The sequence below is a fragment of the Neohortaea acidophila genome (genome assembly GCF_010093505.1).
Source record: "Neohortaea acidophila strain CBS 113389 unplaced genomic scaffold BDY17scaffold_9, whole genome shotgun sequence".
NCBI lineage: Eukaryota > Fungi > Ascomycota > Dothideomycetes > Mycosphaerellales > Teratosphaeriaceae > Neohortaea > Neohortaea acidophila.
This window is the reverse complement of record NW_022985518.1, coordinates 845,670-872,354: the sequence shown is the minus strand read 5'-3', so window position 1 is coordinate 872,354 and position 26,685 is coordinate 845,670. Positions and strand designations below refer to the sequence as shown.

The window sequence follows — 26,685 nt, the reverse complement described above, 5'->3', positions numbered from 1 at the left end:
CATGGCACCTCCGGCCAAACGACGAAAATTGCATCAGGTCGAAGAAATCACCTTTGACGTTGCCGCACGACAGGAATACCTTACCGGCTTTCACAAGCGCAAGCAGCAGCGCATCCAGAATGCTCGCGAGTCAGCGGCAAAGCGAGACAAAGAGGAGAGAGTGAAGGAGAGACAACAGGTAGGGCGACCAACAATACATTCCGATGACATGGCTTGACGCGGTCTTGCTAATGCATGAGTGACAGCTTCGCGCACAGCGACAGGAGGATCTGGCGCAGCATGTTGCCGAAGTCAAGGCGGTCCTGAAGAGGCAGAACCCCGAAGTCGAATCTACGGAAGGCGCAAGTGATGAGGAAGCGTCTGCCGAGTGGAATGGCATTGTGGACCAGGACGTGGCAGCGGACGAGGAGTACGTGGACGAAGACAAATTTACCACGGTGACGGTGGAAGCATTAGATCTGACGCATGCTGCGGAGGAGGAAGAGGAAGAGGAGAGGAGGAAGATGCGCGCCCAGGAGGAAAGTGAGGCGGCTTCGCAACTGGCCGCGAAGAAGAAGAGACCGTGGGCCAAAGACCAGCCGAAGAAGAAGAAGTTTCGTTACGAAAGCAAAGGAGAGCGGCAAGCAGGTAGACAGAAGCAGAAAATGAAGGACCGTGCGGCGAAAGATCGTCGCAAGGGAACGTGAAGGATGCACATCGTTCCGCAAAACACGCCACGACGCTTCGTTGGATTCAGAAGAAAGATGCCGTATCTAGCGCTGTCCATCAATGCAAAAATCAGAAAGGGGGGCAAGCAAAGGACAAGGGGGTTGCGAGGTGCATGTCTACGACATTCGTCACTCTCCAGGCCTTCCGGGCCCAATTTGTGCACTGCTCAAGCCATTGTGCCGACCAACTTCTCTTCTGCCCTGAGTCGACTTCGTTCCCAGCCTCCCGCCGAATCATGCAGAGAGAGTTGCGGGGAGGGCGACATTAAAGATTGCCAATTTCCGCGGCAAAGTCGTCCAGCTCCTTCTTGGTGGCGGCGTACTTCTTTGCCATCTCCTCGTACTTTTGCTCCCACTGGTCACGGTCATTCTCCAATGCTTGAACCTTGCGCTCAAAGTGGCCGGCCTTGACATCAGTCTGGCGGAGCCTAGGAGGGGACGAATGGTCAGCCATCCCAAGCCAACATTAAAACATCATCAACCCACACGACCTACTTTTCATTGGTCTCCCGCAGATTCTTGTCATTCTGTTCGAGCTCCTCCTCGAGCACCTGCACCTTACGCTGGAGGGACTCGTTCTGGGTACCGTGCTGTGCCGACTGCTCCGCCTCGCCCTTGGCCTTTTGGTGCATCCCTTCCACCTTCTCCACCTCCTGCTCCAAGACTCGCTGCTTGTGTTGGAGGGACGTGATTTCTTGCTCTTTCTGCAGGTTCTCTTGCTCCAGCGACTTCACTTTCGCCTGAAGCTCCTCGACCTTGGCCGCTGAATCGTCCGCCTCCACCCGGAGGGCTTCCATGCGCTGCCATGGGAAAGAGTGTTAGCCAGAGTTCTTTTGTGAGCATTATTTGGTTGGAGCGATCAGTGGTTGGTCGGGCGGAGAATTGTCGAGCATTGAAGAAGCAACTCAACATGGGGGCGGTCTACCTTCTTGATTGCGTCCATCGTTGGTGTTCCTATCGTAGCGAGGAGCGTTGACAAGTGGTGAAGTGAAAGATGACTGAGATGGCGGAAGTGGTCGGGACTTTGTACAGAGGGCGGAAAAGCTGCTGCCTTTCAAACGAGCTGACGAGGGCGTGTGTTTTCGGCTTGGGTGGGACAGGTTGGAGGCGCGCGGTGCTTTGACTTGTTTCAGGAAACCTCCCTAACGACTGCCCGCGCCAAGACGTCCGCGCTTTCCAGGGACATCCCCCGTCCCGCCGCCAAACTCTAAGCCCAAAGGGGTAAAGCCAAACAAACAGTTGCTCCGAGCATGGATGGCGCATGCTTGCACTTGACGACACACCTCCACTCTCTCCCGCACAGCTCTTCCTGCACAGCAGCGGATTATGACAAGATGTTCGCCGCTCGTGCAAACCAGGAAAACACCATTTACGAGCGACAGACCGCCGCCGCCGCAAAGCCACTGAACCAAGGGATCAAAGGCCTTGCGCCAAAGACTCCCGCCAACAAGCCGGCGAGGACGCTTTTCAAGGGGCCCTTGAACGACGAGAACGTTGCGTTCGGGGTTCCCAAGACCGCTGGGAAGGTCAAGCAAGATGGGCTCTTCGGCGAGGGCAAAAGTGGCAAGGCTGGTCGGAATACCCTTGTAACGCCCGCTGGTAAGCAGTCTTCCTCTTGAAGCAATGACGCAGGTCTAACACTGCCATCAGGGCCACGAAACAGGGCGCCTCTGGGGAACAAGACGACAAATGCGAAAGGCAACGCACTCCAGACTCCCGCGCCACCGGTGCAGGACAAAGCTTCAGCTAGAGCCACTAGCCCTCGTGTTCGCAGAGGCAAAATCAAGATCCACGATGCAGGCACGATCGGCGTTGGGAACGAAGACAATATTCCCGAGATTGAGTACATGCCGCCGCGCGAAATCCCACTCCCAGACTACCCAGACGAATGGCCACACGATCGTACCTATCCCCAATTCGAAGGCGCCAATTTGACGCGGGGGTGGTGGTCGGAATTTGCGCGGCAGAAGGGCGACGACGATGACTCTGATTTCAGCGACTTCGAGGGCAAGCTGGCACAGATTGAGGAGAGGCAGAGAAAGGAACGGCAAGCAATGCGAGCAAGGCCATCACCTGCAGTCAAGAGGCCTGGCTTGAAGATGACGGCCAGAGATCCACTCAGCCAGAAGCAGCCGCAGACACTGAATGCGAGAAGTGCAGCATCGGCGCTGAATGCGCCGAACCCAACAGTCACGCCACGGTTTGCGGCTCCCACAGCCGCCACGCAGTCTCGTGCAACTTCGCTGGGCGTGCCGAAGAGGAGTGGTGTAAGTGTCCAGGCGCCAGTCGGTAACGCTCGGCACGGAGCGGCCAGGGTCGCCTCGAACACTACGGTGGGCTATTCGAAGGGGCGAGCGGTTCGTAAGCCTTCGCTGGGTGTCACGGGCGAGCAGCTGCCTGGCTCTGGCGACAAGATGGCATCACCAGACCAGACATCGCTGGACGAGCTGTTCTCCATCTCCAAGATGTTGAGTCTCGATGGAGAAGATGATGATGATCTCGGCGGCGGCGTCTTAGTGGGAGGAGATGTGGAGGATGAGGATGAGGCTGAGGTTTTCCAACTGCCGCCTGTTGATTATTGATTTCACCCATTCCCGGGCGGCGCCAGGCGTTGGGCGTGACTGGGGCAGTGTCTATGGATTAGTATGGCTGCCGCGAGACCCTCATTCATCCTCTATTGGGCCAAGCCAGACATCAATTACAACACTCGTTGCGCGGCTTCGACACGAATACCACATAGTAAAGAAGACACAATGCGACCCCATGGAAATCCGCCTGTCAGTAAGATAAGGTAAGCCTTGCATAACACGGCATCGACCGGAGGCCGGTTCGAGAGCTTCCGAGACATGCACTATACGAGCGGAGGTTAGCTCACTAAACGCCGACCGCCCGAAGCGATTCCCGGACGTCATGTTTTGCTTCGCACGCTGCATGTCCCTCTCTCCGCGCGCACACCAGCACCCACGAGCGCATCAAGATGGGGCTGGAGCCGGAACAAGCAGACGCACAAGACAAACCCGCTCGACAGCGGAAATCACACACCAAGTCTCGGAAGGGCTGCGGGAACTGCAAGCTGAGAAGAGTAAAAGTACGTGCCCGTCTTCCCGCCACTTCCGATGTCCGATTATCCTTCTGCAGACCACTGCATGAAGAATCAAGTGTGATCACGGGTGACTGACGCAACTTCCAGTGCGATGAGTCTCGGCCACAATGTAGAAGATGTGTCAATTTCGGCGTCGAGTGCGATTACGATGCCGATGCAGCTCCCGCGCTACAGTCGCGTGGCGAAGGCGCACTCGTCTTCACCAGCATCCCCCACAGCCTCGGACCGGGCCTGGGGCCAGAAAGTCCAAGAGACTCGCTTTCGCCAGAGCACAAAGACGATCCACTGGTGCCCATGCTCGGACTCCGCCTTGCTTTACACGAATCCAGCGAGGAGTATTGCGTAACACAGGACGACGTGGACATTCTACGTTCATTCCTCAATCGCACCGTCTACACCGTGGGGACGGCGCAGAGCATGGACACGTATCGGCGAGAGCTGCCACAATTGTGTCTCAAGGTACGTGCGATCCATCTCGAGTCTGGCCAGCCTACTAATTACCGAACTACATGTAGTCTTCTCATCTCATCCACGTAGTGTTGGGCATGACCTTGATGCACATCAGATACATCGCCGCAACTGGCTCCTGGCCGGGCGAGCCCTCACAAAAGGAGACGTTTCACACCTACCACGGCACTGCGCTTTTTAGCGTGCTGCTCGCGCAGGAGCCCGTCCGAGAAGAAGACAAGGACGCCTTGTGGGCATGCGCGGCACTCCTGGGCTGCATCACCATTGCCGGCATCGATGCAAAAACTCCGGAAGAGGCATGGCCGTTGCGAGACGACCGCATTGCCGATCTGGACTGGCTGCGCATGAGCGACGGCAAGAAACAGGTGTGGAAGGTGGTCGATCCGCTGCGCCCCACGAGTGTGTGGAGAGAAGTGATGAGCTTCGCAGGACAACAGGACCCGGAGCCGCGCAGCCATGTGCCGGAGCTCGACATGCTGTTCCCGTTTCTCACGAGCATCTACGACTTCAATCCGCTCGTTTCGAAGCCGGAAGAGGAGCAGGATCCTTATCACACTGCAGCGTCCATCCTTGTGCGGTTGTTGGAGCTCGACTGCAACCACTCGACCATCATGTACTTTCTCTCCTTCCTGGGCCACATGGATCCACGTTTCCGCGCGTTACTCCACAAGAAAGATCCCAAGGCTCTGCTGTTGCTGGCGTGGTGGTACGGGAAGATGTGTCAGTATAATGTGTGGTGGCAAAGCCGGCGGATGGTCCTTGAGGGACAGTCAATCTGCATGTATCTGGAGCGCTGGCATTCCGACCGACCGGAGATGATCAAATTGCTGGACTACCCCAAGGTTATGACGGGAATGATGCGGGCGTGAAGACTGCTGTGCTGGCGCGGATATCTAATGGTCACGTGTCGTTGGGGTAGGATGGATGATGCGTTGTCATGTAATATAGGGAGACAAAGGACCGATCGAATGGTCAATTTGGATTCGGTAGATTCACGGACTGGCTCCAGCTTGGACCATCTCACGTAAGGTGACACCTCCAAGGAGGTCATCGAAGATCCATTACTCCCCCTTGTCGCACGAGTTACGTACCTGTATATGTCAGGGCTGCTGACCATGCCAGCGATCATCATTTGATGAAGCAAGCGGTTAGTTTCATCCCGTGCCAGACGCGGCGCCTGCTGATAGCATGTCATCATCACATTATCGGCCGGTTTAATTGACGGAGCCGGGGCAGGTGCAGTGGTTGGAAATCGCGTCTCCTGCCATTGGACCGGGGAGAAAAGACGGCGCAAAGGCTAAAACGGGCCTGGCCCGGGCTTCTGCCACTTCCATCCACAGCCGTTCAAGCTACTGACGGAGCGTGCCATTGCCCTTACCTTGACTTTCTTTATTGCATCTGCCGTGGGTGTGTGCACAGTGCAGCGCGCGGCAAGCACAGTTTCAAAAGGCAAGCACGTCCCACGGTTGGGCTGCGCCTGCCTCACGATAAGTACATCGACTGCTTCCCTCTCTCTGCACCTTCTTCCCCTTGCTCCCGGTTTGCATCTTGACGACTGTCTGCAGCCTGGTCTGTTTCGCCGGGCCGCGTGTCTTGTTCACCTCTTTCCACACCACCGCACTTAGTGCCTGCTAGCTCCCATTGACGTGCTCTGTGGAACGTGATTCCCAGCTCTGCAGACTTCGTCCACAAGACACTTCTCGCCCATTGACTTGGTCGAGAAGCTCTCCGCACCCGAAAGCTTGCCCACCTCCACGACCATGGCTTCGACCGACGATACAGCCTTCGGGGCGTCGATTGTCCCCCTCCACCAACGAGCAAGCCCCCCAATCCTCGTCCTCGACTCTCCCGCCCTTACCCCGGTAGGATCACACGAAGACCTTCCCGTGGTGCATGGCAATGCCATCGGCCCCTACCACGCCGCACCATCTCAGCCTCAAGGCTCACACATGAAAGCTCCCAATGTGCACGTCCGCCAGCCAAGCCAGTCCAGCATCACGCTCAACGAGAAACACGACTTGGAAGCCGGCATCTACACCCCTCTCGCCGTACAAGCAGGAAAGCACGATGACTTCAACCCGTTCAGCAGCAAGATCAGCGTCGACCACAACAAAGAGTGCAAGATGTGGCCTTCGAGGCAGACGCTTCTCCAGAACCGTTTGGCGGACAAGAGGCGGAAGCGAGACGCAAAGGGCTGTGGGTGGTGCCTGGGCCCCATGGTGAATACCTGGGCCGGCTTTACCACGCGGCAGAAATTGTTGATCAAAATCATTACTGCCTTTCTCTTTGTCGGAATCGTCGTTGCCGTGGCGGTCGGCATCAGCATCGCAGTCAAGGGCACCGTCAACACCAACGCTGGACAGACGCAGATTCCGCAGCCGCAGAAGCGCAGCTGATGGGAGGTGTTGGACCGTTCAAGGCTGGAGAAATGCCGGGCTCATTAACATGGCTCGGAGGCTGGTGCATGATCAAGGGCGGGGAGTTTATGGAGCTAGGGAGTGACATTGCTGGCGCATCCCTATGGAGCACTTTACTTGCATTCTGTATGTGCTGAACAGAGCTGGGTTAGTGAGCATGGATGGATGGCGTTAGAAGTGCAGCATTCAATTGGATGATAAAGGGAACGTTCCACCCTTGCTTTGCTATCCTGTATTGAGGGCCACTTTGTGTATCGTGCTCTCTCCACGCCGATCTGTGCTTTGCTGTGGACAAGGTGATGGAGCGAGTGGGGTATCGTTACCCTTAGTCGACGTCACTGTCTGTCGACTTCATGAAACAGACACCTTCCAGGTATTTTGTCTCTTGCAATCGGTCTACGAAACATCTTAACGCGACATCTTCTCGTCAAATAATCGAAAAGTGTGGAGAACCATGCCTGAAACACATATCATCGCCATTCTCTCTCCCGGTAAGCGAATCACGCCAGCATTGGAAGCTCGTCGCTAAATACATGAACAGCCAAGGGCAAATCGCATCGCGTGGGTCACATTTGTGCAACACATATTCGTCATTTGAAACGTCGTCGACTAATCCCAAACCCGGCCATTAGCTGAAGGAACTCTTGGGGAAGATGTGCAAAGACGTGCACGAAAAGGAGGACTACACGCTCCGCTACATCGCCACCGAGCAGATTGACGGCGACAACCCCGACGATGCCGATATCGTGATGATTGAGACGTAAGCCGACCGCGGCTGTGTCGTGCCCGCTCGACTGACAATTGGTCACAGGTACAAGGACAAGGCGTCCGCTGACAAGCATACCACCGAGCCTCACTTCAAGGAGATCTTCGCCACGCTCGACAAGGAAGGCATCCTGGGCAAGGCGCCATGGCTGGCGAAGACGCAGAGCAAGCATGGCTTCGACCTGGATCACAAGCTGATCTAGATTGGCGCTGTTCAATGTGATGCCGTTGAAGTGTTTCGATCTTGCTTCCGTATATATTCCACCTACATACCATGAGGTCATCTTCTCTCATCGCAGCTTATTCGCGACTTTGTCCAAGCATCGCCTTGCATCCTCCCGGACTTCCTCAGTGATAATCGCCGCCTTTTTGACCTCCCGAACCAAGCCCACGCCCGTGCCGGCATAGGTTGTCATTCTCGCATTCTTGCCCCAGCCGTCATCGCCTTTCTTCTCCGCTTCCCGGTACAGACGCTGGTTCTCCTCAAAGCTCAGGCCATTGGCGTGGTCAGAGAAGCTCTCATTCAGCACGCCGCGACCTCCGTACCTCGTTGGCCAGTCGGTCGTGCCACGCAGTTGATCGTACAACTTGGTGCGTTCCGTGGCTTGGCCACCGTCAGACGCCTGCACGACGGCAGCTCTGTAGCCCTGTGCAATGTTCGCTTCCGGTGATGCGAGGTAGCGAGTGCCCATGGCGAAGCCAGCAGCATCGAGGGCAAGGACTGCAGCTCCTCCTCGTCCATCCATGACTCCGCCAGCGGCAATCAGGCTGGGCTTGCGAATCTGTCGCTCCTGACATAAAGTAGTCAGGGCATCATCGACTTCAGGGAACAGAGCGATGATCCCGGCGCCCTGCACCAGCCCATGCCCACCGGCATCTTGGCCTTGGACCACGAGAACATCCGGGTCGCAGGCTTCGGTGTATTCAACCGCTTCCTGCACGCTACCAACCTGGATCCAAATTTTGGTGACTCCTGCCGTTACTCGGCGAGTCTCTTGGGTCCATTGGACAAGTTCGCGGGTGTTGTTCGCTGCGTAAAGCCAGATTGCGGCCGGGCGGTACTTCTCAAGGATTGGAAGTGAGGCCTGCAGCAGTTTCTCTCCCGCCCAGACGAAGACGCCGACGCCAACCGGAAGTACGTTTTTGAAATGACTCAAGTGCGTGTCGTGTGCTTGAGCGGCCTTGACGGCGTCCAGTCCGGAAGACAGGTTGGACACATCGTTACCGGCGGCAAGGAACCCGAATCCTCCTGCTTGGGAGACGGCGATTGCAAGAGGTGAAAGAGCAATCATTCTCATCGGAGCGCCGACCACCAACGGGGCCTTGGTCCATGGATAGTCGTTTTGGAGCTGATCCATCGTGATTGTTGGTCAAAGTTCACGTTCGTTGCGTTGCCAATTGAGCTCAAGTGTCTGCCCCCATCCTTTTTGATTGTTGCAATGCTCCGACTACGGCGATGTATGACACATGACAAAAGTGCTGGGCGACGTCCAAGGGTTCGCTGATGTAAGGTAAGGTACCTACGCTTCACCGTTCACCGTTATTCCCGTTGCAAAAGCCGGGAGAGGAAGGAGCGCCTGCGCCACGCCCACGCCGTCGGTCCGTGCGCAAAATTCGAAGTTCAAGCCATCAGCCAGCAACCTCGACCCTCCAACTCCATCCCACACCCCACTCTCTTCACATTCGCTCCCTCCTCTCTTTATTCACCTCACCAGCTCTTGCCGTCGTGAGTGCTGTGTGTCACGACGCTCCAAGATGAACGCCCCAGACAGGTACGTTACCCTTCTCCTCCTCTGTCCTCGCATCCCATTCCCAGCACACGATTTAGCCTTCTGTCGGTATTTGTTGCGCGAGCATCTCTGTACCAGGTAGCATGGCCGAGTCGAATGTATGCAGTTGGCATCCTGCCGCCTTGGACAGCTATGGCGCACGCTACTCGCTCTTCAACGATCCTCGTCGCTACGGCAATCGAGGCACCAAGATTGATATGCAGACTGACTTTGGTCCTTCAAGACACGAACTGTTCCTGCTGGAAGACGGCGAGAAGAAAGTGGAGGAAGACCCCGAGACTCGTAAGTTCTCTCTCATCCTCTCTACCACTACCCGTCTCTTGCTCATCTCGTCCCAGGCGTCCCCAACGCAGCCATGTTCACCTTCAACAAAGAAGACCACACCCTTGGCAATCTGCTCCGCGCAAAGCTCGTCAAGTCGGAACACGTCCTCTTCGCCGGCTACCAAGTCCCTCATCCCCTCTTCGCCACCTTCAAGTTGCGCGTGCAGACAGACGGCGAAGTCACGCCAAAGGAAGCGGTGGTAAAGGCGTGCCAGGATTTGGTCAAGGAGTTGCAGATGCTAGATCAGGAGTTCACCAAGGAGTGGGAGTTGAAGAAGATTGCCGGGGCTGGCGCTGACATTTGAACTCGAGAACATACCGCCGGGGCTGGGAGGACACGGGCGGCTTTCCTGCGTGCTGCATAGCGAAGGCGTTGGGAGATGGGGTTGGGTCGGTCCAACCACACGTGGAACTAAGATACCCCTGGGTGCGTATGCAATTGATTCTACTATTGTGACTGCCTCATATCTACGACGTTGCTTTCCACTGCCTCCTGGCTGGGTCTTGGCATGCACACTCGTCGAACACTCCCGGTCCCGACGCACAGGTCTGCAAACGAAATCGCAGCAACCCCAACTTGCACAACACACCATCCCAGTATTGCGGGCGCTCTCCGAACCACACTCTCCTGCTTGCGCCATGTGACCGCCGGCAGCTGTCTGCAAGAATGGCAGCCATGGTCACCTGCACTGCGAAAGCAGACACGCCCATGTCTCACAACATCCCGTCGGTCATTGATCTCTCCCATCTCAAGGCATTGCCGCCCGCTTCTAAATGGCGAGAATTGAAGAAGGCGGCAGACACCTTCGCTAGCACCGGCCGTAACCTCTTCGTTCACTACGCGTCGCCCATCCTTGTCAGACGGCGCGAATTACTCCGCGCAAGCGGCTCTACGAAGAAGAAGTATCCCAAGACGCCCGCTCAGCTCTGGCCGACCTTGGATGCAGACGACACGTTCTTCTGGAACCAAGCCGCCAAAGTAGTGAGACTGTGTATGAAGGAAGGCTCACTCAGCACCATGGACTGTCTGATTCATGCGGGGAGCTGAGTGAGCGGCAGCTGTATCTGCGACAGGCTGAGATTGCTGTGGCCAAATATCTCAACACTCCACCGCCCCAAGTTACGCCAGAAGCATCCGCTATTGAGATGTCGGAGCTCCTTTTGCACGTCATCCCAGAAAAGCATGAGATGGCCGTGGCCATCACTGCAAAGGACGATCCTGCGACGTTGCGGAATGACGACGAGCCAAACCTGCGAAGATCCAAGCGATACACCGCTCCTAGACACCATCCCTTCCCGCTTCTCCTACCAGCCCAGCATGCTCTACAGCCATTTCGCCAAGTACGACTACGATGAAGTACGCAAAGCGGAGGGCAAGCACCAGACGGCCATGCTGCGCCAACTGGCCAATCTGTTCGACAAGACCGGAAAGACGTTGTTCTACTACTACACCGTCCCCCGCTTGTGTCAGCAGGTCTACCCTCCGAGCAAGGGCGAGACGGTAACGGGCCAGGCGGCGGGATCGTGGCGGTTTCTAGCCGGACGGGAGAAAGAGAAATGGTATCTGGCCAGCGCAAAGCTGAAGAAGATCCTGGGAGATGGCGATATCGCAGGGCTGGAGGTCCTACAGTTGGATGGTGCTGAACCTGAGGTATTCAGGTTGCACGACATGGCGATGGAGGCTATTGGTGGATGTCAAGCTGCGGCGAGTGGGAATGGACCTGTCATCGAATGAAGTCGATTGATATCGGTGATGAAGCGTCTTCAGTTGTGTGACAAAACAGTGAAGTACGCGAGATCGAGGCAGTGAGATACCCGCAGCATGACACCACCGTCTCCGTTCACTCCAAGCGATGAACCTCACATATCCCAAAAACCATCACAGCGTTCGCAGCATCCCTTCAGGAGAGCAAATTCGTCGTCTTTCTCCACCATATTCGCCTGATTGTCTTTTCCCACCAAATTCACCTGCTCTGTCCCCACCCTCTCACCCTTCCCATGCCCCTCGAACTCAACCTGCCCCTGTGGCCTCGCTCTCACTTGGCTCTCCGTATCATTCTGCTCCTCGCTCTTCGGGACCCGTACTTGTTGAACCGCGTTGCAATCGTCGTGAGCCTCGCCCGATGTCGTGCCCGCCTGCCATTTCCCCCTTTCATTCCACTCGCGGTGCAGTTCGTTCACTTGTCGCGCCTGCCTCTCGAAGACAGGCTGCGTTCTGTCCAGCCCGCACAGCTCCATCCAGGCTTGCGGCCAGCCAGGCGTCGTGTTCGGCAGCAACAGCATCGTACGCGCACGATCTTGGTTGTAGTTGGTGTTGACCGTCATTCGCTCGGCCGCGACGAGCGATTGTGGTGAAGGTGGGGATTTGGTGGGAGCGTTTTGTGGGTGAGACATTGTTGCTTTGTGATAGTAGGCGATGGTGTTTTGTGGACTCTTTTGACGACCGCTGAAAAGGCTCTGATGACTGCTCGAAACCGCAATTCCATGGGAGAGTGAGAGTCTTCATATATACCGTGGGAACAGCCTCGCCATGTTTCAACACGCACTGACCACGCTGTGTCAGCCAGTCGTCTCTTTGTCCTTCTAGATCAGTCGCGGCGCCTGTGAAGACTATGATGGGACTCAGTGAGACAGATGAGAGTCACTTCTGGAGTAAGTTCGCATTCGAGGTTTCTGCATCCAGCGAAATTCTGAGAAGGTTTAGGGTATCGTGAAACGTCAGAGCACTGATCGACACCCATCAAAACGAATTTACCGTGCGTTCTTCCTCTCCTGTACCCTCCGCTTCGCCCGGACCTCTGCCTTCCGCCGCTCGCCACCATCCACTTTGTGCCCTCTTCTGTTCTCCCACAAGCCCTCCTTGACTTTGAGTCTTGCAAAGCCCGGATACCCCTTGACGTACTCGATTCCACGCCCGCTGATGGCAGTGCCATGAATGATCTTGACGCCCGATAGCGGCTTGGCTTCGGAGGCGTCGCGTAATCTCAGGAGTGGCAGGATGTGTACGGGCTTATCCTCCGTCGCAGCACCCTCCTCCGCCTTGACAGTGGTGGCTTCCGGGAGAGAAGGGGGGGAGTTGACAATGACCTTACGCATGCCCGCGTCTTTGGACAGCGTGGCCATACTGTCTGTTTTCCGCTGACTCGGCACCTCGGCGATCCTCAGCTCGGCGACACCATCCTTCACGTTCGCCATGTCCCCGCCGATGCCGCTGATGCCATTGCGGAAGCGATCTCTCCACCACAAGAGGTAGCGGCGAGCACGTGCGGGCTCCACGCCGGCCTCTCTAAGCTGCTGGCCCGAAAGTGTGAAGAGGGCCTCCCAGCTGGGGATCTTGGTCGCATGCTGAGAGAGATTACGGCCGATGAGGGTGAGGAATGTTTGCACGTCCGGGACGAAGGGTGTGGGTTTGGGGATGGAGGGTGTAGGCGCGTTGAGGCGGTGGAGTTGGCGGCATTGAAGGCATGTGGCGGTTCGGATGGATGCTGGAAGGCGCAGCAAGGCCGCCGGTCGCTTCAAGAAAGACATGCTGCAGGTCGATGGATGTCGGGCGGTTGATGAAGGGGGAAGTCGAATTCTTTATCTCCAACGTCAATGCTTGAAGTGCAAGCTGTGTCGGCGGGAGAAGGAGGGCATGCTGAGAAGTTCACGCAGCGGTTTCATAAATGCTTATTCACCAACCTCACTGCCTCGCTTCGTGAGTTGATGTATCTCGAGACCTATCAAACCATCATCTCACTCTCGATATGGCGACCTCACCAGCTCTGGATGTGCCGCCGGAAGGTCCACCCTTCAAAAGATTGAAGACCGGATCGAACGGCGTCTCAACTGCTTCATCTCCTGCCCCTTCGCACATGGCCGATCTGGCCGAGCAAGTGGACGCGCAGGAACGGCAGAAATACATCAAGGGACGTAAACTCGGCAGCGGTCAATATGCAGACGTCTACTCAGCCCACCTCGTCTCCGATCCCACCCAGCTCGTGGCCATTAAGAAGATCAAGGTCGGCGCCGAGGCCAAAGAGTTCGGCATCAGCTACGACAGTCTCCGCGAAATCAAATTCCTTCAGGAACTCGACCATCCCAACATCATCAAACTCTACGCCGTCTTCAGCACCAAAAGTCAGAACTTGAACCTCGTTCTCGAGCAACTGCCTCAGGGCGACTTGCTCAAGCTGATCCAGGACACCTCCAACATCACCTACACCCCCGCCGACATCAAGTCCTGGATGCTCATGCTCATGCGCGCCACCCACTTCTGCCATGCAAACTACGTCCTCCACCGTGATATCAAACCCAACAATCTGCTCATCGCCTCCGACGGCTCCATCAAACTCGCCGATTTCGGTCTGGCGAGGAGTTTCGCCGACCCCTTCCAGAAGATGACCTACAACACCGTCACCATCTGGTATCGCCCACCGGAACTCTTCTTCCAGGCTCAGTATTACGGCGGCAAGGTGGACGTGTGGAGTTGTGGCTGCGTCTTCGCCGAGCTGGTCGCCCGTGATGTCATGTTCCGCGCATGGCCGGAGAATGAGATCAACATGGTGAAGATGATCTGCGACAAGATCGGCACTCCAACGGAGGATAACTGGCCGGGAGTCTCGAAGATGAAGGGATATGTAACGCCCACCGAGGTCGTGCCGTTGCGTCCAAAGGAGCATTGGATGGCGCAGTTCCGGGCAGTGGGCGAGACCGGTGTCGATTTGTTGATGAAGATGCTGTTGCTCGATCCTCGCAAGCGATTGAGTGCAGAAGAGGTGCTCAAGCATCCATTCTGGACAGCCGAGCCGAGGCCTAGCAGACTCGAGGATTTGCCCCGGAAAGGTGGTGGCATGGAGGTGATGGGCGAGGACTTGAAGCGGCGTGGTGGTGAGATTCCGAACGGTGGAGGTGCTGGTGGGAGAGGCGACAAAGTGGCGAGGAAGATTGACTTTGGTGCTATGAAGTGATGGCGGGAATGATACACCGAAGCTTTCACATGCGTTGAGAAGATTCTTCCGCATGTGAGCTTCATCTTCGTATGTGCTCGCTCATTACTTCTTCAACAACATTGAAAGGCCTCGACACTCATTAAAAACACTATTCCCATCACTTTGGCAGCCTGAGCAGACCCAGATCCCTGGTGTGACCCTCAGCAACGTCGCCAGTATGGCCGACGAAGTCAACTACCTGCGATATCGAAACATCGTGCTCGAGACCGAGCTTCGCATGGTCAAGGATCAGCTCGCTCAAGCCCAGAGCGGAACACAGTATCTCCTCCACTGTCTCAGTACCCAATCCCAATACGTGACCCACGATCATAATCTCGCCAGCACATTGGCTGCCATCCCAACCTTCAGTGGCATCGAACGTCACAGTGCTGGCCAACCACAGAATCTCAGCTCTGCACAAGCCTCCTTCGATCCGGGCAGCTCCTTATTTCCTCACTTCCGCCCCCACCCCAGGAACCAAGACAGGGATGAATCGGAGCAAGATCTACTCACGTTCAATGATCGAGGTGCTTCATCCGCTGAAGCACGGGCGGCGGGTGAGCTCACGTCTGCAAGTGGTTCCAATAGTACGCTCATCGACAGCGAGGTCGTTACGCCATTGACAGCTTTTGACCTGGATAACGAGGACCAACTGATTGCGCTCGAAGTTCACTCAGGAAACAGCTATTTAACAGAGGACACTGTCGGGAAATCAGGGTGTTTTCCAACTGACCTCCGCCCAGCCGCCTCCGCCAATTATGGTGAGACGCCCCTTGAGAATTCCCGTGCCAACACCGCTGAGCAGCAACACTCGGACCATTGCAACGTGGGTGGATGGGTCGCGTGCCAACCGCCTAAACCATCTGAGCCAGTGCTTATCTTCGATCGCCCCTTTGCCCATCACGAGCACAATCGTCTCATGGGTGCCGCCGTCTTCATCGAAAGTATGACGGGAGAAGAGCGGGCAACGCATTGGCGGGTGCTGGAGAAAGACTCAAACAGACATACTGCGGCAGATTGGAAGCAGTATTACGACTACGTGGTCCGGCCTGCTTTTCTGGCGAAGTATGGCCCGCAAGACTCTGGAGAAGAAGGGCAGACGAAGGACAAAATGATTGAAAGAGAGCCAGACAAAGAACACGAGCTCGAGAGGATCCTCGACACTTATGGCACAGGAGGGCTGAAAGCTTCGAGGTGGGCATTTACAGCTCGACAATCTGAATCGGACATGTCTCGTGCCGACGAGGGGGCCAATCAGAGACCCAACTCCCCTTCGGCTGGTGGCGTGGGAGACGATACACATCCCCTGGGTTTGATGGTGCAACGGATCGACTCTCCCACGATCACACCGGGGTCTCAATCTGACACGACACAGAGCGGTGAGATGATGGAAGCCTCACACGCCAATTCCGTCAAAAGCTCGGCTCCCATGTCTACCCAGCAAACCTCGACGGTGGTAGAGCCGGTCCATGTACACGGATCGAGAGGTATCGTTGGCGAAGGCTTGCCCGAGTTTACATTCGATCCATTCAAGCAACGTCCAGGGCCTCGACCCTCTAATCCGACCATCTGTCGGTCATTCGGCAACGCCTCTCACGTCCTTTACAAGTTTAATTGTAAAGACGAAAACCTCTTCCGAACCATGCTGATCAGCAATATCCCGGCCAACATCACTCTGACCGACATCCTCTCTGCGGTCCGCGGCGGCAAGATAGTGTCCACGCGGTTCTTCGAGACGGTTGGGATGAGAACGAACCCACCGATCCAAACAAATGCCGCGACGATCGAATTCCTTGGATCCAATGCCGCCAAAGCATGCGTGGATTTCGTGAAAGCGAATCCAATCCGATTCTGGTCCACTACGGAAGATGCACCGGTTCAAGCGAAGGTCGAGATGCTGAGAATGGCACCGACCCGACCACTCGACCCACAATTGCTTGCAGACTTCAGAGAAGGCCTTACGCGCGTGCTCTTCATCATCGATACGGATGCACGGTGGACGGCAGAGCAGATCGTTTCCGAATTCGTGCGCGGCGAAGTGACTCGGCCACTAAAAGCTGGTCGAGACGAAGATGGAATTCTGTTCTTCGAGTTCGGGGACGCCAAAAGCGCTGGAGAAGCGTGGAGGGTTGTCGACCGGTGTTACTGGTTCTTTGGTGGTGCACAGAAGGGCTTCTTTCCCGATCCTTGTGCAGGATCGCTGGAAGAGGTGAGGGGGGTAGGGGTAGTTGGGAAGACGGAAGACGGTGTGCTGGGCAAAGACGAGGGTCAGGCTTGAGGAATGATATGCTATGGACTCTCCAAGCGCGAATATCTATCCGTCCCCGGAAAAGGCTTAGGCTAAAGATTGACGAGTAAATTGTGGTAGAGGGAGTAATTAGGCTATGGAAATAAGGTACGGACAGACATGGGATTGCGAACGATTCAGTTCCATCGGTTGAGTTGAATGTCACGCTTGGATATCGAGAGATGGGTCAGGCTTCGCAGCAACATGTGGGCCATTCTAACGGCATGCTCGACACTCTATTCCTTCACACAAGATTGACAGCCGCGCACGTGGGAGGAAGAGTTAGGTTCATGCCACCGACACGCTAAGCCAAATGTGGATGGACGGGACGGGCTAAAGCAAGACCTCGCTTCCCTCGCTGCGCGATATCGAGCACCACCGCCAGGGATTCCATGTAGATCCAACGACGGCGCCCGAGACAAGGCTGCCGGCCATGAACAACCACCAGGCCAGATGTGAGTGGGCTTGCGTCTTCGCGTCCACCGACGCCTGTCCGTCCCGCATGGCTGACCCTTCACAGACTCGCCGTATCCGCCGCAGCAGCAGCATGCCTTCACCTTCGCATATCCCCCATACGCGCAACCGACGTCGCAGGCTCCACCCGTGGGCTATCAGTACCATCAGCAGCCTCCTCCACCTCCCGTCTCGCAGCAACTCCATGCGCCGCACTTCTCTGCTCCCTACAAGCCTGGCGCGCAGGGCTTTGTCGCCGCATCGCAGCCAGCCCCGTCGCCCGCGCCGGGACAGTTCCGCCCGCAGGTCCCTCTACAGCCCATCTCCCGCAACATCACCTCCTCCTCTCCGCCACTGACAGACAATGGACCCGGGGCGCCGCCTCCCGAGCCGACGTCACCGGACGAGCAGCATCAAGACGATGATAGCGCAAATGAGGACCACGAAGGGCAGTACGCGGCGAATGGGAGCGACGAACATGGCGCCATCTTTAACATCCCCCCGCCGCCGGAGAACACATATCCCAACGAGGAAGAGCTCGAAAAGGCGATCCACGAGTGGAGCAAAGAGCATGGCTACGAGCTGGTGCGCCGCGCGAGCAAGCGCAATGCTCGCGGTGTGCTGTACAAGCGCTACTACCACTGCTCCAAGCACGGCAAGCGCGCCAACACCGGCAAGCTGACCGAGGAGATGAGGCAGCGCACCAACCGCAAGAGTGGCCGCGTGGACTGCCCGATGAGTCTCGCCGCCGTCGCCGTCGACCCGACGAACCCCGCCGGTGAATGGCAGATCCGACATCGAAAGTCGCACCACAACCACGGGCCCTTGAAAGCCGTCGAGCTCGCGGGACATCGGCGGCGGGCGAGGATGGGCGCGGTGGAGCAGGCGATCGACGGACTCTTTGCTATAGGCACCAGCACCGCCCAGGTCTTGCAGTTTCTGCAGACCACCCACCCGGATGGTCTCTTCACCCGCACCGACGTGGCCAACATGAAGAATCGATACAAGAAGTGGGGGACGTGCGCGGATCGGATACAGCGAGGGGAGAACCACATCTCTACCGTGCGATACAAGAACCAACTGGGCATCCCCATCCCGTGTATTCCATGTCGGCAGCGAAAGTACAACTGCGGCAGTGAGCGCCCGACGTGCAAAAACTGCCAGCAGAATGGTTTTGCGTGTGAGTACAGCCACGAGCAGCCTGCGAACAACGAAAGCACCCCGGTCGAAGATGGCGATGCAATGCACACTGAGGTCACGCCCGACATTCAACTACAGCAGGAGATTGGCGCCACCGTCCAGCCCGCACCCAATGCCCCTCGTGCCCAGACGTCAGCACCAACCCCCGACGAGACGGAGCGCATCTTGAACAATCTGCGAAACTTCCAAGCCGAGCACATCAAACCGCAACGCCTCACCCTCGACTCCTCATCTGTGGAGGTTCTCGCTCAAAGCTCTTGTGGCAATGGAGACAGCTACCGCGGCCTGCCCTTCCTCAACACCGAGCACGACTGGCCTGCGTTTCGAGACGCGATGATCGAAGCCGCGCTAAAAGAGAACACGCACGATGTCCTAAGAGGCATCAAAACCCAGCCCACCAGCCCACCAGGGCCGCGCGAGGAGATCGACGTGGAGACGTGGAACGAGTACATTCGCCAGCTCGCCATCTTCAACCGGCGCAACAGCCTCCTCCTCTCCGCCCTGCTGTCGAAAACGAGCCCCATGTTCCGCAATCGCGTGCAAACCTTCCCGCTCGCCGCGCCCGCGTGGGACATGCTGGAGCAAATGTGCGCCCCGCGCGGCTGCACCACCGCGTATCAGCTCTACTGCGACCTGCACGCCACCACTCTTGCGGCCTGCACGTCCCTCCAAAACTACATCAGCCGGCTGGACTCGGCGTATGCTGCATTCACGCAGCTCAAACTCAACACAAGCCCGCCCAGTCTTCCGCATGGCAGGAGAGGGGGAGGCGGCGGGAAGCAGAAAGATGCGCAACAGGCCGCCGTGCAACCTTCGCCACCGCACACCGGAGCGGAGGCGATGACGGAGGAGATGCTGGTGTTCTTGTTCCTGCGGGGCCTGGGGCGCGAATGGAGTGGGTGGACCGAGGCAATGTGCATGACGAATAATATCGGCGGGTTTGGAACGGGGGATCGGTTGGGGTTCAAGGAGGTGTGCAAGGCGGCGCTGAGGCAGGAGGCCCTTGCGAGGAGGTCGGGAGGGACGGCTTCGGGTTGATGAAAGGATGATAGGATTGACGTCGGTCGGCGAAACGCCGGGCAGTCAAATATTACGTCGCTATGAACGTTAAGATACCAGATAGTATGAGTAGATAATCATAGTCGTAGATGCATGCGCGCGCGCGTGTCTCATTTCGCCGTGAAAAGCTTGGTCCAAACCACTGAATCCAAAGCAAAAGGAGGACGAACATCCCCCTGAACCATCGCGCAGCCACAAGGCGAATGAGCTAGGTGGCAAGAGGGTGATTACATGAACAGGACAATCTCGCCCCGCTCGTTCCTCCTCAGACGCAAGATCTTCCACAGTTCCTTGTTGTCTTCTTCCTTCTCATCGCCGCGCACATGGCGCTCGCGATGGTAACGCTTGAGCACCTTATTCAGCGAGTCGCCGCGCTCGCTCTCCGGACCCTTCTCGATAAAGGACAGGAACACCTCGGCGCGGCTTTTGTAGCTGACAATTTGATTTGTCGCATGAGGCTGGACGGACGCAGGCCGTTCGGAGCGACGGTCGGGGGCATACTCCAGCACGCGCTGAGATTTGCGGCGGGGTTGGTCGTCGGAGGAGACGGAGTTGCGGTGGTGCGCGCGATGATGGTCGGCACGTTGGCGGTCGGAGCGGCTGTCGTAGTGTTTGCTGCGCTCGGGACTTCGTGTCGCAGTGCGACGATGTCTGTGGCTTTCGTAGCTGTCGCTGCGCTCTGGACTCCGTGGATGCCGGGGTCGGATGTGAGTGTCGGCTGTGGTGGAGGCGCGGTTGTCGTCGTGGTGTTTCTTGCGGTCGTGGCGGTGGTGAGACGAGGTGGTTACGTCAGAGGGTTTGACAGTGATGGTGTTGTATGGCGCGGAGGTGGATTTGCGATGTTCTGCTTTGCCACCATCAGAAGATCGTCTGGTGCGCTTGGCGGGACTGAGCACGGGGGTGGGGCCGGCGTCGATACGGTCCTCGAAGAAGTCGGTGTCGGTGACGAGCTTATTCAGACCGCCGGTGAGGCCGGAATGCAAAATGACGGGGTCGCTGGGAGCATCGGTCATGGTCAGGTCGTGGGGAGAGGGGCGCTTGGTGGAGGAGAGATCCAGGTCTTCCACCTCCAGCCTCTTGCGCTTCTTCTCCGAGCTCTCCACGATTGACACACGCTTCCTCCTCTCCTTCCCGTCCTTGCGATGTTCCTTTGGCGCAGGGGTGACGTAGGCATTGGCGGGGAGATCATGGGCATGCTTGGAGTCTGCGAGATCATGCCAGGAGTCGTAGCGGGAGAAGGAGGAGGCGACGGGGGTGTTGCCGTAGGAGAAGCCATGGTCCATGTACTGCGAGCCGTTGGGATGCGAATGGTGCGAGAGACGGGAGTAGTCTCCATTGCCGTAATGGACAGGGTGTTCGACCATGCGCTGTTCGTGGGAGCGCTCCTCCCTCCTCTTGGAGGCGCTTGGGGAGGCATCGGACACGAGAAAGTCGAAGACATTGACATTGTCCGCCATTTCTGCAGTATTGTCTGGGGCAGGCGGGGGCGTGGGGGCTCTGGGGGGAACGTCAATGACCATCATGGCCTGGGAGTCATCACCCTCCGGGGCATCTTCCACGTAGGCGCGTTTGGGGACGACTGCCATAGCCCCCGAGGTATCTTTTTCCGTCAACGACTTGCGTTTGTCTGCCTTGCTCTTTTTGTCCTGGTACATATGCCCCTGGTACTTTTCGGCCTCGCTGATGCAACTGGTGTGTGAACTGATTTATAGGGTCAGTGGGTGGGGAAGGTGGACGAGGGTTAGACATGGACGAGAGACCTACCGGTAGCTGGTGCCTTCAAAGTGGACCATGCAATCCAGGCAGGTAAAAGCGGCCCATCGACAGTGGTTGCGATGCTTGTCCAGGCCCTTTTTGGTAATCACATCGCCACACGCCTCTGGGAAGAATTAGCACGGCGTGGAGAGAGGGAGAGGACGGTGAAGGGAGATGGGGAGGAAGAAAGGCTGCGCGCGTACCGCAAGAAAAGGAGACCATGGCGAGGGGTGAGCGAAGGAGCAGGAAGGGGGGAGCAAAAAGGCAAGCGCCGTGCTCAGGTGCGTCGATGTCTCTGCAAGACTGCCCACGGGATTACGCGACGAGTGACCCTGAGGGCGACGTCAGGTCCAGTCGGGTTTCAGTTTGAACGCGCATCGTCCAGCCAGGCCAGCGTGCGGGAGGAAAAGGCTTGCTCCCCGCCCAAGTTTTAGGCTTTGGCGGACGCGCTAGGCAGCCAAGGCACGCCCTCTGATTTGTGCCTGCTGCCTGGGGGAAATCAGGCGCATGCAGGGCTCCAGGGGCAATTCGATGTTTAATACCTTATTACCTTGTCGTTATCTCTGCGGGATTCGTCTCCTACATGTACTGTATGGTACGCCGCGCAGCTCGTCAAGCACCTTCTGCCATAATCTCCGAGTCGGTGCATAGGAAGCGATGACGCATCGTTAGGCTTCACCACCGTCACAATGCTCGATCCGCGTCGTGCCACGGCAGGCAGTGATGATCAGTTGTGATTCCTCCATCTCTGCATGTACCCTACAACAATCACTGCCCGAGGCCTCACAACAACTGTCCTGCAACCTCCACCAGTTCACTTGTTGCGTGCATCTCGCTTGCAGATTATTGCCCTGTGCACGAGAACGCGCGACGAATGGGATAGAGAAGGCAACTCTGACCACGTCACGCTCGCCGCTCGTCAACCCCATCGTCGACCAAGCGATTTGATGCGCGACGCTCCATCCTCATTATCGTCAACGCCTACCAGCGGCTTGTTGTTTCCATACATCTCTCATCCACTAACCACCCAGCTATACGTATGCCGGATGCCGTAAAGCAGCGCCACCAGGCTAATGGCACTGAAGATGGCGAGGGCCACCAGCACCCCTCCCTTCAACTCCAGAGCGTCGCCAAGCTCCATCTTGGCCACCGCACGATGCTTCTTTTGCGTCACCCACCCCTGAAACATGGGCGCGGTGGGTTGCTGAGCGTTGCTGCCCTCGCTGCGCTTCCACGTCCCGTCTCGAGAGTCCTGATAGGGTTCGGCAGGTGACCAGTGAGTCACCCGGGCCCATAGGCCTTCGGAGTGGGAAGCGTGCTGCGACACACGCCACTGGCGCTGGCGGTACTCCACGATGGCCAAGGATAGCAGGAAGGCCACCATGTTCAGCGGGACCAATACCAGCTGTGCGGTGCCTTTCGTCAGTCAAGCAGACGGGATGCAGGGGGAAGCAATGCGCATACGTCAAGCAGGAGGGAGGTCCCATTGGCCGCATCTCCTTGCACTTCGCTGTCCGACTCCTGCGCCGGCGTGTGCATCGTGTTTGTGGTCAGGTTCAGGAATGCGTCAGCCTCCGCCCTACCATGATGATGCGCCTTGCCGGCGGGTCGGTGGTGTGCATTTCCTTCTCCTGGCCACTCCTCCGATGTTGCATGCGCGGCTCTCTCAACCATGGCGAAGGATGCGACTCGATTGCGATCGAGAACGAGGCTGTCGTGCTCGACAAAGCGGCATCGCCGTGTGGTGAGCGGAGGTGGACGGAAGCAAAGGCAGCGCGCCCCGCGTCCCAAGGCTCGGCAGCGCCAAAGCTTCATCAGTCGGCCCGGCAGCTGCAGCCCCACTCGGCTTTGGGCGATCAATCTCTTCATCTCAATCGCACGTCCGCTTGCGGTAAGAGCATCAACGACGCGAGACAGCATCGTGAAGATCGGCATGGATCTCGTCTGCGCCAACATTGTCCAGCAGGGTCGAGCAATCTTCTGGGACCAGCCAAGTCCTCGACGGGTAGTCCTCCTGCCTCTGGACGGTATGCACAATGTTGTAAGGCTTGTGGCTTAGCGCGACGCAAAACATTTCCTACCTACACTCGAGCTTCTCGAGCTCGCGTGCTGGCGGAACGATGGAACAACCCTTGATGCGCGCAGGGGCAACGAGGTGGTGTGAGCCTCCGAGCATGCATGTGCAGACAAGCATCAGCCAGACGGAGGTGGCTTGAGCAGGCTTTGATTTGATGCAAGGCGTGGGCGCAAATCGGCAGCCTTCCTCGACATCCCCCGTCATTGGAGCCGTAGTGGCAGCACACTAATGCGGAAGAAAAGTGTTCGCGACAACCTTTGTTTTCGCGCGCCCGACGGCCTAGGGCGGCCAATCACGGCTCCGTCTCCATCCCAAGGCTGTCAAGCCGTCTCCCTGTTCAGCTCCTGCGCCACACTCCGTGTCCCGCCGGATGCTGACGTTTCGTCTCTCGACCCGTTTACGGCGCTTGGACGCTCGAACTTGCTCAAACTCTGTCGCCCTTGCCGCCCACTTCCCTTCCCGCCCGTGTGGAGATGCGTGGCCTGTACATGCTTTTTACCTGCCCGGAAGGCAGAAGCGACCATCCCGCTACCCAATCACCCCCTGCTACCCTTCCACGAAGTTTTCATAGCCTCACGTGGGTGTACCCTGCACGAGCCATTGACATGTCGGTGTCTGCACCCCGCTGCACCACTGGAAGGCCGGCTTGCCATGTCTAAGGGTCTGTGAGAGCCTTCAATGGCCGCCACAGCCTTCCGAATGTGGGTTCCTTGCACGGTACCGATGCCGTCTCTACACCCCATCGGCTTCCGTCATACAGCGACAAGACTACAACCCAACCACCCACGAGCGTCACCGCCGTTGTCTTCTTATATCTATCCTTCCCCCCTCCTTGACCCATGACTGCACGGAACGCATCCTCACCTCCGTGTCCTCTTCACTCTAGCCTGCCGTAGCGGGAACAATGTCGAATAAGCGCGCAGCCGCGCACTCCAAATCAGGCCCTCGCCCTACTTCTCCCGCTTCGAGTAGATCTGACAACAGTAACACCAGTACATCCCACATCACCCCCACGGCCATGCACGGCGCTGACGATCCCCTAGGCAGCAAAGCATCCTCCCCATCCGACACTCCCGGCAAGAACCAGATCGACTTTCAGTTTTTAAATTTCTCCCACCCTTCCGAGGCAAAAGCATCCCCCAATCGCAAAGCCGTCCGCAGTCATGTCACCCGCGAGCAACATCGACGCGAACACGCTGCCGCCGCGGCTCGAAAGGCGCACACCTCACAAGACACCGAGCCCGAGGTCGAAAACGCGGCGTCTCGCCAACGCTCGCCCATCACCCTCCATCTGCCTCACCGTCCACCAACGATACCAAGCAGCTCCGAAATATCGCCTGCTACTCCCACCACCTCGCGCTCGACTTCTCCCTTCTACAGAGCAGGCACTCGAATCAACCCAGCAGACATCTACCCCGAGCAGTGGCAGCCATACCTTCCGCGCATCATAGTATGTGGTCCTTGAACCTTCACCCACGTCCATTCCGCTGATGATCATACAGGAACACTATCTCGCTCACATGGCCCTTGATATCCCTGACCTCGACGGCCCCGGCGACAGAGGCTTGCTTCGCACGCGCTTCTTCCCCTTTGTCCTCACCGATGCCGCCCCTCTACATTCCCTCATGCTCATGGCCACGGCGCATTACTCTCAAATGCGCGGTTCGCAATCCCATACCATCGATATTCTCCAATTAAAAGGCATGGCAATACGCGAGATCAATAGCGCGCTCGAAAACCCGCAACGAATGATCAGCGACCAGCTCGTCGCAGCCGTGGCCAAAATGGCCTCGTACGAAGCTCTCTTCGGCGATCAGCATTTCTTCAACACGCATATGACTGGCCTCCTCCGAATGGTGAGTCTGCGAGGTGGTCTGCCCGCTCTGGGCCTCGATGGTCTGCTCGAGCGCATTCTACTGTGGATCGACTCGAACGTGGCTCACATCAAAGGCACTCAAGTCTACTTCGACCGCGCTGCTTTCCCTACTTCGGCGCGTCATCCCACGCCGGATCCGCAGCGCTTTTTAGGTGGACTGGCGAAGCTCACACCGTCCCCGTCTTGATACGTGATAGCATAGGGTGATGTGTCAGAGTGCGACAGTGCTGGCACTGTCTAAAATCTCTTTTACTGCATTCTCAACGATCATTTGTGACTGCTCCTCTTCCCTTACCCAAAATTCGGCTGGCATGGTTCGACGATTCTCGTTAAGGTTGTTGTGCCGAATGTGGAGCCGAATCGTCTCAACGCACAACAGAATCGTGCCAACGCTGCGCGATAATGTCTCAAGAAGGAATTTATCGTGACATGCCATGGGAAGCGCGGTAGCATCGCAATTTTGGCCAAGGTCTACGGTCGGGTGAAGAAGTTGAGTTACTCAACAGAAGACGACAGGCCAGCGTGGATTGCTAGGCATTCCAAGCGCTGAAAGACGAAAATGAGCCCAGTCCACACATGCACATTGGATCTACTGCAGGGCAAGGGGCGCGGACGCCATTGGATGCTCGTATACCACGCTACCCGTATGCCAATTTTACCGTCGCAGCCCTAGGGAGGGTCCAATAGCCACGCGACGTATGCAGGAGAGGAATCATTCCGTGCATTGATAAGCATCGTCAGGAGGCGGAGCCGATGCTCGCGAGGATGCAAATCTTGCGCGGGCTTGGCGTCGATATGCACCCATCTGACCGGGGGGCCGGAGATTCGGATGGCTAGTTGATGTCCGATTTAGAGTTGCCTGCGTAGCCCTCCCCTGACTAGGCGCCAAAGCATTGGGCCTCGCAATTGCCGTGCAATCTCCGTGAATCTGGGAGATCGCTGTGGCTTCAATCAAGTCGCGTGGCTGACGCATCCGCTTGCGGCACAGAGTCGGTCGTTTGAGTTGTCGAACGTACGGGTGGTCGTCGTCCTTCGTCCGGCGGCGTGTCTGCCGCGTCCGGGCGATCACCACGGGGGACGCTTGACAGTCCGATGATATCGGGCATAGGCTGAGAGGCCCCTCTGACGCTGCCTGTGGTGGAGTCTAGTCTCGACAGCAAATTTTCACGTCTCGTAATGGCTTGCGAGAAGACCTTCCTACAACCGCGTCCGTTGACGGTCGCGATTCCATCTCAACTCCGCGGTGAAAATCCTTACTCCAGAGGCTGTGCAAGGCACGCGAAGACATGTCGTGCAGCAAAGAGCGCTAGACTCGGGAGCTAAATATAAGCGCTAGCCGTATTCGGAATATACACAATGGGCTTCACCGGAAGCCTCAGATGGGCAATTGTAACCCGCTGAGTTGTGCATACTCTGACGTGCTTTTTTCAAGGCT

General features: G+C 57.2%; 18 protein-coding genes across 18 annotated transcripts; 12 read left to right on the top strand and 6 right to left on the bottom strand.

The window, feature by feature from the left end:
- Position 1: 1 nt before the first annotated feature.
- On the top strand, positions 2-686 carry BDY17DRAFT_326645 (nucleolar protein 12-domain-containing protein; the record flags this gene model as incomplete). Its single annotated transcript, XM_033737548.1, has 2 exons — positions 2-178; positions 246-686. The coding sequence occupies 2 exons, from the start codon at positions 2-4 to the stop codon at positions 684-686; spliced, it is 618 nt and encodes a 205-aa protein (XP_033587338.1).
- Positions 687-972: 286 nt separating this feature from the next.
- Positions 973-1,650, bottom strand: BDY17DRAFT_326644 (tropomyosin; the record flags this gene model as incomplete). The annotated part of the gene is made up of 3 exons (XM_033737547.1): positions 973-1,135; positions 1,203-1,507; positions 1,633-1,650. 3 exons carry the CDS (start codon positions 1,648-1,650, stop codon positions 973-975), a joined length of 486 nt encoding a protein of 161 aa, XP_033587337.1.
- Positions 1,651-2,041: 391 nt separating this feature from the next.
- On the top strand, positions 2,042-2,527 carry BDY17DRAFT_234140 (uncharacterized protein; the record flags this gene model as incomplete). The annotated part of the gene is made up of 2 exons (XM_033730263.1): positions 2,042-2,306; positions 2,358-2,527. Coding segments are annotated over 2 exons (435 nt in total), but the record flags the coding sequence as incomplete, so codon positions are not given.
- BDY17DRAFT_199992 (uncharacterized protein) lies at positions 2,255-3,549 on the top strand. The gene is made up of 2 exons (XM_033730086.1): positions 2,255-2,306; positions 2,390-3,549. Exon 2 carries the CDS (start codon positions 2,555-2,557, stop codon positions 3,287-3,289), a length of 735 nt encoding a protein of 244 aa, XP_033587335.1. The 5' UTR covers positions 2,255-2,306; positions 2,390-2,554; the 3' UTR covers positions 3,290-3,549.
- Positions 3,550-3,565: 16 nt separating this feature from the next.
- BDY17DRAFT_302356 (uncharacterized protein) lies at positions 3,566-5,408 on the top strand. The gene is made up of 3 exons (XM_033734394.1): positions 3,566-3,795; positions 3,898-4,269; positions 4,326-5,408. The coding sequence occupies exons 1-3, from the start codon at positions 3,685-3,687 to the stop codon at positions 5,145-5,147; spliced, it is 1,305 nt and encodes a 434-aa protein (XP_033587334.1). The 5' UTR covers positions 3,566-3,684; the 3' UTR covers positions 5,148-5,408.
- Positions 5,409-5,659: 251 nt separating this feature from the next.
- Positions 5,660-7,040, top strand: BDY17DRAFT_302355 (uncharacterized protein). Its single transcript, XM_033734393.1, has one exon. It carries the CDS (start codon positions 6,039-6,041, stop codon positions 6,672-6,674), a length of 636 nt encoding a protein of 211 aa, XP_033587333.1. The 5' UTR covers positions 5,660-6,038; the 3' UTR covers positions 6,675-7,040.
- BDY17DRAFT_348285 (uncharacterized protein) lies at positions 7,041-7,743 on the top strand. The gene is made up of 4 exons (XM_033738143.1): positions 7,041-7,186; positions 7,237-7,256; positions 7,328-7,455; positions 7,507-7,743. The coding sequence occupies exons 1-4, from the start codon at positions 7,150-7,152 to the stop codon at positions 7,661-7,663; spliced, it is 342 nt and encodes a 113-aa protein (XP_033587332.1). The 5' UTR covers positions 7,041-7,149; the 3' UTR covers positions 7,664-7,743.
- BDY17DRAFT_302350 (uncharacterized protein) lies at positions 7,744-8,997 on the bottom strand. The gene has a single exon (XM_033734392.1). It carries the CDS (start codon positions 8,816-8,818, stop codon positions 7,751-7,753), a length of 1,068 nt encoding a protein of 355 aa, XP_033587331.1. The 5' UTR covers positions 8,819-8,997; the 3' UTR covers positions 7,744-7,750.
- A 218-nt stretch (positions 8,998-9,215) lies between these two features.
- On the top strand, positions 9,216-9,878 carry BDY17DRAFT_318355 (DNA-directed RNA polymerase; the record flags this gene model as incomplete). The annotated part of the gene is made up of 3 exons (XM_033736180.1): positions 9,216-9,232; positions 9,474-9,532; positions 9,589-9,878. 3 exons carry the CDS (start codon positions 9,216-9,218, stop codon positions 9,876-9,878), a joined length of 366 nt encoding a protein of 121 aa, XP_033587330.1.
- A 362-nt stretch (positions 9,879-10,240) lies between these two features.
- On the top strand, positions 10,241-11,308 carry BDY17DRAFT_326637 (uncharacterized protein; the record flags this gene model as incomplete). Its single annotated transcript, XM_033737546.1, has 2 exons — positions 10,241-10,565; positions 10,857-11,308. 2 exons carry the CDS (start codon positions 10,241-10,243, stop codon positions 11,306-11,308), a joined length of 777 nt encoding a protein of 258 aa, XP_033587329.1.
- A 125-nt stretch (positions 11,309-11,433) lies between these two features.
- Positions 11,434-11,967, bottom strand: BDY17DRAFT_326636 (uncharacterized protein; the record flags this gene model as incomplete). Its single annotated transcript, XM_033737545.1, has 1 exon — positions 11,434-11,967. One exon carries the CDS (start codon positions 11,965-11,967, stop codon positions 11,434-11,436), a length of 534 nt encoding a protein of 177 aa, XP_033587328.1.
- Positions 11,968-12,336: 369 nt separating this feature from the next.
- On the bottom strand, positions 12,337-13,089 carry BDY17DRAFT_230158 (IGR protein motif-domain-containing protein; the record flags this gene model as incomplete). Its single annotated transcript, XM_033730203.1, has 1 exon — positions 12,337-13,089. A coding segment is annotated over one exon (753 nt), but the record flags the coding sequence as incomplete, so codon positions are not given.
- Positions 13,090-13,264: 175 nt separating this feature from the next.
- Positions 13,265-14,622, top strand: BDY17DRAFT_199843 (serine/threonine protein kinase, CMGC family, CDC2/CDK subfamily). Its single transcript, XM_033730084.1, has one exon. The coding sequence runs from the start codon at positions 13,320-13,322 to the stop codon at positions 14,520-14,522; it is 1,203 nt and encodes a 400-aa protein (XP_033587326.1). The 5' UTR covers positions 13,265-13,319; the 3' UTR covers positions 14,523-14,622.
- Positions 14,422-16,905, top strand: BDY17DRAFT_199852 (uncharacterized protein). Its single transcript, XM_033730085.1, has one exon. The coding sequence runs from the start codon at positions 14,722-14,724 to the stop codon at positions 16,819-16,821; it is 2,100 nt and encodes a 699-aa protein (XP_033587325.1). The 5' UTR covers positions 14,422-14,721; the 3' UTR covers positions 16,822-16,905.
- A 358-nt stretch (positions 16,906-17,263) lies between these two features.
- On the top strand, positions 17,264-19,521 carry BDY17DRAFT_312586 (uncharacterized protein; the record flags this gene model as incomplete). Its single annotated transcript, XM_033735639.1, has 2 exons — positions 17,264-17,285; positions 17,351-19,521. The coding sequence occupies 2 exons, from the start codon at positions 17,264-17,266 to the stop codon at positions 19,519-19,521; spliced, it is 2,193 nt and encodes a 730-aa protein (XP_033587324.1).
- A 124-nt stretch (positions 19,522-19,645) lies between these two features.
- On the bottom strand, positions 19,646-21,788 carry BDY17DRAFT_199775 (uncharacterized protein). The gene is made up of 3 exons (XM_033730083.1): positions 21,501-21,788; positions 21,307-21,421; positions 19,646-21,243 (listed from the first exon to the last, which is right to left on the bottom strand). The coding sequence occupies exons 1-3, from the start codon at positions 21,517-21,519 to the stop codon at positions 19,770-19,772; spliced, it is 1,608 nt and encodes a 535-aa protein (XP_033587323.1). The 5' UTR covers positions 21,520-21,788; the 3' UTR covers positions 19,646-19,769.
- Positions 21,789-21,813: 25 nt separating this feature from the next.
- Positions 21,814-23,091, bottom strand: BDY17DRAFT_302338 (uncharacterized protein). The gene is made up of 2 exons (XM_033734391.1): positions 22,762-23,091; positions 21,814-22,702 (listed from the first exon to the last, which is right to left on the bottom strand). Exons 1-2 carry the CDS (start codon positions 22,969-22,971, stop codon positions 22,310-22,312), a joined length of 603 nt encoding a protein of 200 aa, XP_033587322.1. The 5' UTR covers positions 22,972-23,091; the 3' UTR covers positions 21,814-22,309.
- A 1,187-nt stretch (positions 23,092-24,278) lies between these two features.
- BDY17DRAFT_312584 (uncharacterized protein) lies at positions 24,279-25,437 on the top strand (the record flags this gene model as incomplete). The annotated part of the gene is made up of 2 exons (XM_033735638.1): positions 24,279-24,824; positions 24,877-25,437. The coding sequence occupies 2 exons, from the start codon at positions 24,279-24,281 to the stop codon at positions 25,435-25,437; spliced, it is 1,107 nt and encodes a 368-aa protein (XP_033587321.1).
- Between the last annotated feature and the right edge of the window lie 1,248 nt (positions 25,438-26,685).

Bases quoted from the DNA above. Each gene is read 5' to 3' on its own strand.
- BDY17DRAFT_199775 (XM_033730083.1), bottom strand. The intron at 21,244-21,306 runs GTAGGTCTCTCG...CCTATAAATCAG, and splicing joins TTTGAAGGCACCAGCTACCG to TTCACACACCAGTTGCATCA.
- BDY17DRAFT_199992 (XM_033730086.1), top strand. From the start codon at position 2,555: ATGCCGCCGCGCGAAATCCCACTCCCAGACTACCCAGACGAATGGCCA.
- BDY17DRAFT_302338 (XM_033734391.1), bottom strand. From the start codon at position 22,971: ATGGTTGAGAGAGCCGCGCATGCAACATCGGAGGAGTGGCCAGGAGAA. The intron at 22,703-22,761 runs GTATGCGCATTG...GGCACCGCACAG, and splicing joins GGACCTCCCTCCTGCTTGAC to CTGGTATTGGTCCCGCTGAA.
- BDY17DRAFT_199843 (XM_033730084.1), top strand. From the start codon at position 13,320: ATGGCGACCTCACCAGCTCTGGATGTGCCGCCGGAAGGTCCACCCTTC.
- BDY17DRAFT_302356 (XM_033734394.1), top strand. From the start codon at position 3,685: ATGGGGCTGGAGCCGGAACAAGCAGACGCACAAGACAAACCCGCTCGA. The intron at 3,796-3,897 runs GTACGTGCCCGT...CGCAACTTCCAG, and splicing joins GCAAGCTGAGAAGAGTAAAA to TGCGATGAGTCTCGGCCACA. The intron at 4,270-4,325 runs GTACGTGCGATC...AACTACATGTAG, and splicing joins TGCCACAATTGTGTCTCAAG to TCTTCTCATCTCATCCACGT.
- BDY17DRAFT_199852 (XM_033730085.1), top strand. From the start codon at position 14,722: ATGGCCGACGAAGTCAACTACCTGCGATATCGAAACATCGTGCTCGAG.
- BDY17DRAFT_348285 (XM_033738143.1), top strand. From the start codon at position 7,150: ATGCCTGAAACACATATCATCGCCATTCTCTCTCCCG. The intron at 7,187-7,236 runs GTAAGCGAATCA...ATACATGAACAG, and splicing joins CATCGCCATTCTCTCTCCCG to CCAAGGGCAAATCGCATCGC. The intron at 7,257-7,327 runs GTGGGTCACATT...CCCGGCCATTAG, and splicing joins CCAAGGGCAAATCGCATCGC to CTGAAGGAACTCTTGGGGAA.
- BDY17DRAFT_302350 (XM_033734392.1), bottom strand. From the start codon at position 8,818: ATGGATCAGCTCCAAAACGACTATCCATGGACCAAGGCCCCGTTGGTG.
- BDY17DRAFT_302355 (XM_033734393.1), top strand. From the start codon at position 6,039: ATGGCTTCGACCGACGATACAGCCTTCGGGGCGTCGATTGTCCCCCTC.